This window comes from Limanda limanda, chromosome 6, assembly GCF_963576545.1.
Source record: "Limanda limanda chromosome 6, fLimLim1.1, whole genome shotgun sequence".
Taxonomy (NCBI): domain Eukaryota; kingdom Metazoa; phylum Chordata; class Actinopteri; order Pleuronectiformes; family Pleuronectidae; genus Limanda; species Limanda limanda.
This window is the reverse complement of record NC_083641.1, coordinates 22,076,312-22,084,860: the sequence shown is the minus strand read 5'-3', so window position 1 is coordinate 22,084,860 and position 8,549 is coordinate 22,076,312. Positions and strand designations below refer to the sequence as shown.

The window sequence follows — 8,549 nt, the reverse complement described above, 5'->3', positions numbered from 1 at the left end:
TTTGCTTTTAAAACGTAATATTTTATTATTTAATAAGACTGCATGCACAACTCTAGCTATATCATACATTGTTGGTTGTATTATATTATCCAAGAGTTTATATGTGCATTGCTCTTACAGTGTTATCAAATCAGTGTTTATAAAGAGAATATAACAAGAAAGAAACATTAAAACTCATTATAACACATGTATCTTATTCTTTATAGTTTGTCCCAAGCAGGTTATTATTTATTGATGATTTCCACTGTTCATTTCAAGATGGTTCCTTCATCATCTCACATGTGCAAAAGTTTCTGAATTTAAAAGATATATACAGTGATTATTAAATACCACTTTATTGTAATTCAGACAGAATTCATCACTGCAGTGGGACATTTCACAGTGTCAGCACTTATTGACATACTGACTGAAATATTGAAAATGTAGCTACAGTACAATGAGTCAGATACAGAGTGATCACATCTGCAGCAAAGATACAGTTTAAAAATCAACAAACAGGTCAACACAGGCTGTGTGTGTTTACTTGTTGTCAGGTCTTTGTTGTGATGAACATATCAGTCCTTTCTCTATAAATACTAAGATGGCTAACAATTATAAAAATAAAGTACAGAGAAGCGGTGGTGGCGGAAGAAGCATTTAAGTAAAAGTAGTATCATTATAATATTTTTTTTAAACCATTGCAATTGAAAGTCTTGCATTCAATATTTTACTTAAGTTAAAGTTAAGAAATATTGACACTTAAAAGTATCAAAGGTACAGCATACAGACTACCCTGTTATCTTATTATTACTAATGTATTAAGGTGATCGCAGAATGTTACTTATTTAGTTGTTAACCTGATGTTTTCAGTGTAAAATCTTATAAAACATAAAAAGCAACTTAGTAACGACAGCTGTCAGATAAATAAATATGTGTAAATAACTGTAAGGTAGAAGTAGAAGCGATATAAAAAGTAAATCCATAAGTCAAGTAAAACTGAACTAAAGTGCTGGACTTGGGTAAATGTGCTAAGTATCAGACAGAATGGCTTATTGCTACTAAAACGTGATTACATGTGATTGTGTAAAACATCTTTCACCACCTGAGCTCTTCCTATAATTACCCTTTGGTTTAAAAAACTGTCGGTTTGAATGGTGTCTTTAGAAAAAACTGCTGGATATAAATTCTGACGGTGTATGAATTCTGTCAAACTTGTTTTACGAGCATTAAAGGGTCTTTCCTTAACGACAAAAAAATGTTTTGATTTAATTCTTCACCGGCTCTTCCTCCATTCACAGTCATATCAATCACCATGTTCTCTCTTCTCAAGCATTACTCAGGTGTCAAACAAGACAAGCCATGTGGGGCTTGTGTCCTAACGGCACTCGGACGCCCGCTGTCCAACATGTGGTCCTTACGCTGCTGCTCTGACCAGAGTGTGTGGCCCTTTGTGGACAGCGAGGGGGGGGGGGGTGTGCGTGGATCATCTCCTCTGGTGGAGCCAGGCTCACACCCCGGTGACGTTGGCCCAGGCGGGGTAGGTCTCCAGGTCAAACATGGCCTTGCCCCAGGTGTTGATGGCCAGTGTGATGCAGAGGATGCCAATGATGTTCATGACTATTCCTGTTCTTGCCTGTTAGAAAAAAGAGGAGCATATACAAATAAACTTTATCATTATCAATACCTGATGAGTATCTGTGGCCTGGTCAGAGGAGCATGCAGATCTATTTTCAGACTTTTGCCTTTAGTTTGTTACTTGAACCAGTTCCTGTGAATGTTTTTGGATGTGTGCACCCAACACTGTTTGTATAAAATCATCATACCCTCATATCTGTCAGGTAAATATAAGACAGCAGCCAGAAGCCTGGTTGCTTAGATCAGTTTAGGATACAGCCTGGAAACACGGTGGAGACAGCTTACCTGGCTTTGTCACTGAAACTGCCTGTTTAACAATTTGTGCAACTTTTTGGCTCCAGATTAAACAAATTAAACATAATGAGGCTACGTGTATTTATGCAATGGTAAGATAACTCTGCCCTCAACAATTCAGAAACAGCGTGACAGTCGACTCACAGCGACGGCATCCTCACCGTATAATTTAACAGAATAAACACAAGGCACCGCTGCCACACTCACCATGTCAGCAACTTTGAGGTATCCATATGAGAAGACGATGGCGTTCGGCGGAGTGGCCACGGGCAACATGAAGGCGAACGAGGCACTCAGCGTACACGGCACCATGACGTACAGCGGGTTGATTCCAATGGACTGAGACTGCAATAATCACACAGAGAGCTGAGACAGGGATGAACACAGCTTTGATCCCAAAATCCTCCATTTCTCCATCTGGCTGCTTTTTCTGCAACCGTAATCACTGACTCATAATTCCAAGGGAAATGTGTATAATTCTAGGCGGAGGGAAAACTCTCATTAGGTGGGTGTAATTAAGATGTAATTCCTGAAAGCTTGGGGCTGAGTCTCACATCTAAAATAGAAGAGCGCGACAACTGTGGCGGTAATGGCAGACGGCTGAGATGGAGAAAGCACAACTCTGTGGACTTTGCTTCTGAATTACATATGCAGTCGCGCGGCAGCTCACACGTATACAATAATTTCTGCCTCTCAAAATAAACAATGGGTTAAAAGAGTAAAACTTTATATTTAGGCTTCTTTAAACAGTAGGCTGTATACATGAGCTCACCGCGATGGGAGCGTTTTCTCATGTCAGAGGTTTAAATCAAATGGTAAGGATTCCCTTGACAGGATGACACAGAACGTGACATGCCACAAACCCGGACGGCCACAAATTGTCATCTCTCCTCTTTCAGCTGTACTGTATGTAACTGATCCAATGTTCTTTTCTTTCACCCTTTTCTCTCGATCTCTATTTCACACGAGTGTCCTGTGCACTGACTTGGTGTCCCCCTCTATAAATATCTATGTGAATACTCCTGCTTGGCACCGTCTTTTGCAATCCAGCTTTGGTGTTCTCTCGAGTGCCTGACTAGAAGGCACAGTGATGCCATTCTTCAGCAGCAGCGGGGTGGGCAGCACCACAACTCATTGAGTTGGATTTGTGTGTTTGGCTGGTTATCAATGGGAGGAGGGGCCAGGGGAAAGGGACCGAACACATTCAGCATGAATGAGAAACTAAATGGGCGACCGAACAAGGGAAAATCGGCTGATTCTCACTGGGAGTGGTTTCAAGGCTTGATTCTTATTGGGGAAATTGGTTCAAAAGAGGTTACATGGCAAGGCACATGTCGGTGAAGATTCGCGGTCATCCAGGACAGGTTGTTTCTGAATGCTACACAAAGGAATTTCTTGAGTTTATCTAAGATGTTCCACCTCTATTTAGAAAAGGGTTGGGGCCACAAGAGTTATAGTGGGAATGGGTGTTGTCTACAGCCACAACTGAATGTTTTAAATGCATAAGTTATGCTACAGTTACACTTGATGTCCAGATTAGAGTTTTCAAGGGCCTTGTAACACCCGCCAACGTATTAAACCATAAACGTCATAAACCACAATCATAATACACCACAAACGTAAATAAACTCCCACAAATGTAACAGTAGTTGCGTACTACAAACGTGATACGCAATTTTGTTACCTCTGAGGGAAGATGAAATAATTCAGCTTTCAAAACAGTAATAACTTCCCCCAAATAAAATGATGGCTTCTTTCAACCCTGTGTCCAAACCATTAGTCTCGGAGACATTACACACTCTCTCTCTCTCTCTCTCTCTCTCTCTCTCTCTCTGAAAACTTACCATCGAGGCTAAGACAGGTAGGAAGAGCGTCGCCGTCGCCACATTACTCGTGCACTCAGTGAAGGTAGCAATCAGTAGGCACAAAATGATAGCAATTGCCCAGGGAGGTATACTTTGCAGGGGAGTCATTTGATCGCCGATCCACTTTGAGAGTCCTGATACCTAAAGGGAAACACACAACGTTAGGGCTGAGCTCTTTTCTGGAAGTAGTCTTCATCTGTTTGGATCAGTTCAAACTTCTCATTTACTATGAGTGCACTCTAGTTCAGGTCTGTGTATATGAATGTGTTCAGGCTCCTGTATGGCATGAAAGGTGCAACATTAATAAAACAAAAAGGGGAACATTTGAACTAGGATGATTTAGATGATATTACACAGGGCTCAGCAATGTGGCCTAAAATGTGATCAAGACGAAAATGTTCATATCAGTAGATATCGGTAACGATCACGATAGATAGGTAGATTATTATTTCGTTTAAACTTAAAGACTCAGGAATGAAGGTTGTGGTTTTAAATTCGTCTTTTATGGGCAGAGAATGACCAACACTTGATGAACAGCACAACATTTGCTCGATCTATCATTTGTTGTGCCTCCTCACTGTGTTTGCACAATGATTAACCAATATATCCATATATATATTGGACTTTAGTTTTATTGCTATTGATGAAAATATTGTTTCGTTGCCCAACCCTGATATAACATTAAAAACTGCAGGTTCTGTATTGTTTTTCTCTTGTGCAATGTGAAATCCAATACAGGAACAATGGACTCTGCCACTCAAAATCAAAATAAGCTAGTATACAGAGCGTTAGTCATAAAAAGGGTATTATGCTTTATAATTAAATACACTGAATGACCATTGCTGAAAAACATCAGCACATATTTGAAGCACACAAATCTCAAGGATTCTAACTTTAAACCCACCAAATGATGAACCTATCAACACACTTCCCCATCTTGAGACGTTATAATTATTCCCATAATGTAGATAAAGCTCTTGGCCCATTTGACTTTGATCATTGCCACTTACTTCACTGCCTTTGGCCAGAGCAAAGCCTCCTCCAAGAAGAAGCACGATGCCCCACGGTAACTTCTTCTGAACGACTTTCCAGGTGAGCAGAGCTGGAGTTGGGCCAGGAGGTGTAGGAGGAACTAAAGAGCCATTATAAGTGGGATCAATGTCAAATCATTGCACAGAACCACCCCCCTCTCAAAACTTATATAATCAGAAATTATAGATATTCTGGCAGAATGACGGCTCAACCTGTTTCAAAGCTGTGAGTCCTCCTTGAACAGAAACGTGGGGGTCTAGACGGCAGAACAAAGAGAAGGACGGCGACGAAGATGGCCACGGTGGCATCTGTCACATACCTGAGAGATGGAGTGAGGAGAGGATTCACAAACACTGTTATAACAAGGTTTTAACAACAGTGTGTGAGTGAAACGTTTGAATTACCCATCCACAACTTCAGTATACACACTCTGCTTTGGAGTTGAAGATATCTGTCGCCCAGCCATCGACAAAGCCAGGATCCCTGGAGAACCACAACACCACCAGCAGAGTGAAGAGCCCCAGGACACTGATCTCCCCGAAGGACATGGGCCCCAGCAGGCGGTGCTGCTCGCGGATCACATTATAGGCAGCGATATCCTTCTCCGTCTTCACAGATCCACAGCCCCACGTCTTCTTAAAGCTGGAGGACACACGCGGTGGAGAGAAAACAACTGTGTCACCTCTACACTCCTCATGCGGCTAAAGTCTCTTGACGTTGATTCAAGTCTCTGTCACTATAATTAGGCTTTAACCATCAAAAAACTCACTTAAATCCCATGAAGACAAATTGCAGCCAAAGCCAGGCCAGCGTGAGCATGAGGATCATGTTTGGGAAGGCAAAGCCAAACCAGGAGGCAAAGTTAATCACGTCTCCGTTTTGAGGAAACAGCCTTGGCAAAAACGACGAGAGGAAATACAATATGTTAATTAAAATGAGCGTAATTACTGGAATACTACTCCGACATGACGTGGAAACACTCACTGATTCATCTGGCCTTTGAGCACCAGATTGGGACCGGTTCCCGTCAGCGTGGCGGTGCCTCCGATGCTGGCAGCGTAGCAAACACAAAGAGTCATCCCTTTACACATCTTCAGCCTTTCTGCTGCCTCCTGTTGCTTGGCAGCCTCCACTGACGCATCTAAGAAAGTCACCACCACTGGGCCTTCAATCAAAAAGCAAGGAATGAAAGTGTAACTTGCAGCAATAAGTAGAGAGGGCCATGCAAATTCTTAAAACAGTTTTCTTGGCCAAACTGGTTGGGATGTTTCTTGGCCGTGGCCCACCTTGTCCGTCGCTCTGTTTCTCTGACTGAGGCTGTTTGCTGTCACTCTCTGAAGTCAGGTCCTGCTCCTCTGAGCTGAGGATCTGAGGTATTTCGGCCTCGCTGGTGTTGAGCTGACTCAGCACTGCTTGGACGATTGGAACCATCATGGCCGTGGTGGCCGTGTTGCTGATCCACATGGACAGGAAGGCTGTAACACCCATGAATCCCAACATCAATCTGCGAAGATCAAAGAACAACATGTTGGTGGCCTTGGACTGACAGAGGGGACGTCGGGTGTTTTACAACAACAAAGGAAGACATTGTCTGACATTTATGACGGCAATGAAAAGCTCAGGTGTGATGTGACTGATTAGATATGCTTTGTAAACGTAGGTCTGAAAAGATGGCAAGCCAATCAGATAATGTGCTGTGGAGGTGTGGAACGGAGCCACTCACAGCGCCGGACGCACACCAACAAAGAGCAACACCCTCAAGGCGATGCGCTTGTGTAGATTCCAGTGCTCCACAGCAACCGCAACCATCAGCCCCCCCACAAACAACAGGTTTGTGTCCTTCAGGTACTGCATGCACACCTGAAACGGCAGAGGAAGACGTGTGTGAGCCCAAATGCATCATCGCTGAACAAATTCTGCACACGTAACGTTTGCTAAGTTCACTCACGTCTTTGGATTGCATGATGCCAAAAAAGGGGAAAAGGAGGGTTGGGAGAAGAGCGGTAACAGCCAATGGTAGCACCTCTGTGCACCAGTACACCGCCATCAAGATGATCACATAGCCACATTCTGCCTCCTGCGGTCAAACATGTAAACATTTATTGGCAAATACAAGCAAACTAACATTTTAAGGATGATATTAGAGATAAGATCCTTTGTGAAAAGTGACAAGTTTAAAAGTAGGGTTGCAAAATCAGAAAGGGTTATATCATTTTTTTAATGGGATGTTATGGTGGTTTAAAGGGTAAAGATAAGTTGACTTCTTTGATACCGGCTTGCGCATTTAATGAGCTCTATAAACACCCCTGTATTTATTATTATCATTAATTTATGATGTAATAAATTGACATGTTATTAGATCCATTCTTTAAAAAATCCTTTGTAACAAAACCTTGTATCACCAGTGGCCAGCTAATCATTATTTCTGCACACCTTTGTTCATGTTGGACTCAGGCATGCCTCCACTCTGTGTCTGTGCCCATCATAACAATCATAACATGCTTCGAGCCTGTGTGCAAGTGGAAGTGGATCCCTTCGACTGTGCGTTCCCACGCTGGACGTGACCCCTCGTGTTAACAACAAGGAGTTAAACCAACAGGACTCCGGAGTGCAGCAGCCTCAGGCACCAGCGGACAGTTCTCATGCAAGGTCATCAACAGGTGCAGGAGGGAACCAGTGCAGACTCAGTGAATATTATGGCAAAATAAAAACATCTATGTCGCAGTGAGTGTGAGGATAGATGTAGTTCCTTTTTTGTTTATAAACTACATAAATACGCAGTGACGGTTTTCTCTAATAAAACAGGTATTTAAACATTTTAATTAAAGACATTCTCATGAGAAACGTCACCTGTAGGCAAATATGACAGATCCAACGCTCTAATTGTTTTACGAAACAGATTTTCAATCAGTGTCGGATTTCTGCTCTTGTATGAATGTGGCCAGGTTTCTTTTTCTACTTCAATGTGTGGTTTCAACCTCAGTCATTAAAAAAAAAAAAAACAACTACATACCGGCGTCCCGATCACCAGAGGCAGCGGGAGAAGGAGTAACGGAGCACATACGAGGATCAGCCCGTCCTTAGCGGAACGCAGATACTTGAGGAATGCCATCCTGCAGGAGCAAGGAGAATAGGAGGCTCCTGAACCAAGGGTCCCGCTTTTTGAGTCGCCCAGGGGAGGAGAGGAGGAGAGGGGGAGGGGGAGTCCCGGGGAACATAAAGGAGGGAGGCGAATCACAATGAGGAGAGAGAGAGAGAGAGAGAGAGAGAGAGAGAGAGAGAGAGAGAGAGAGAGAGAGAGAGAGAGAGAGAGATCAAGCACATATCTCCCCCCACAAAACACACACACACAAACACACCAGTACAAAAGAGATAACAGACTAATTTATTCATCCACCCAATCAACAAAAAGTTTCCTGCCAGTATTTGATTAACTTCCTCCAGAGTTTACTCTATTATTATTATTATGAGTGTAGTAATAGTTTACTAGTAAAGTTTCATCCGTATAGAACAAGTCGGGAAAACCTTTTTGACCTTCTCCCTTGAACCTTCTCCCACACACATACTGAAGAGGGGCACACGTTTGAATCAATCCTTTAGAAATACTGAGGTGACACAAACAACATCCTACAAGTCAATCAGTGACAAACATAGACGTTTGGCCGACTGGATCCCAACTCTCTGTCATGTGATGTTGATGGGTTTGGGATGTTCTTTGAAATGCAATGCACACAAGGAAATGAT

The 8,549-nt window shown here is 42.7% G+C and overlaps 1 protein-coding gene across 1 annotated transcript; it reads right to left on the bottom strand.

The window, feature by feature from the left end:
• On the bottom strand, nt 1–7,963 carry slc13a5b (solute carrier family 13 member 5b). Its single transcript, XM_061073694.1, has 12 exons — nt 7,819–7,963; nt 6,754–6,882; nt 6,529–6,665; nt 6,092–6,309; nt 5,790–5,970; nt 5,575–5,697; nt 5,235–5,447; nt 5,018–5,124; nt 4,784–4,905; nt 3,753–3,914; nt 2,116–2,253; nt 1–1,612 (listed from the first exon to the last, which is right to left on the bottom strand). The coding sequence occupies exons 1-12, from the start codon at nt 7,915–7,917 to the stop codon at nt 1,487–1,489; spliced, it is 1,755 nt and encodes a 584-aa protein (XP_060929677.1). The 5' UTR covers nt 7,918–7,963; the 3' UTR covers nt 1–1,486.
• Between the last annotated feature and the right edge of the window lie 586 nt (nt 7,964–8,549).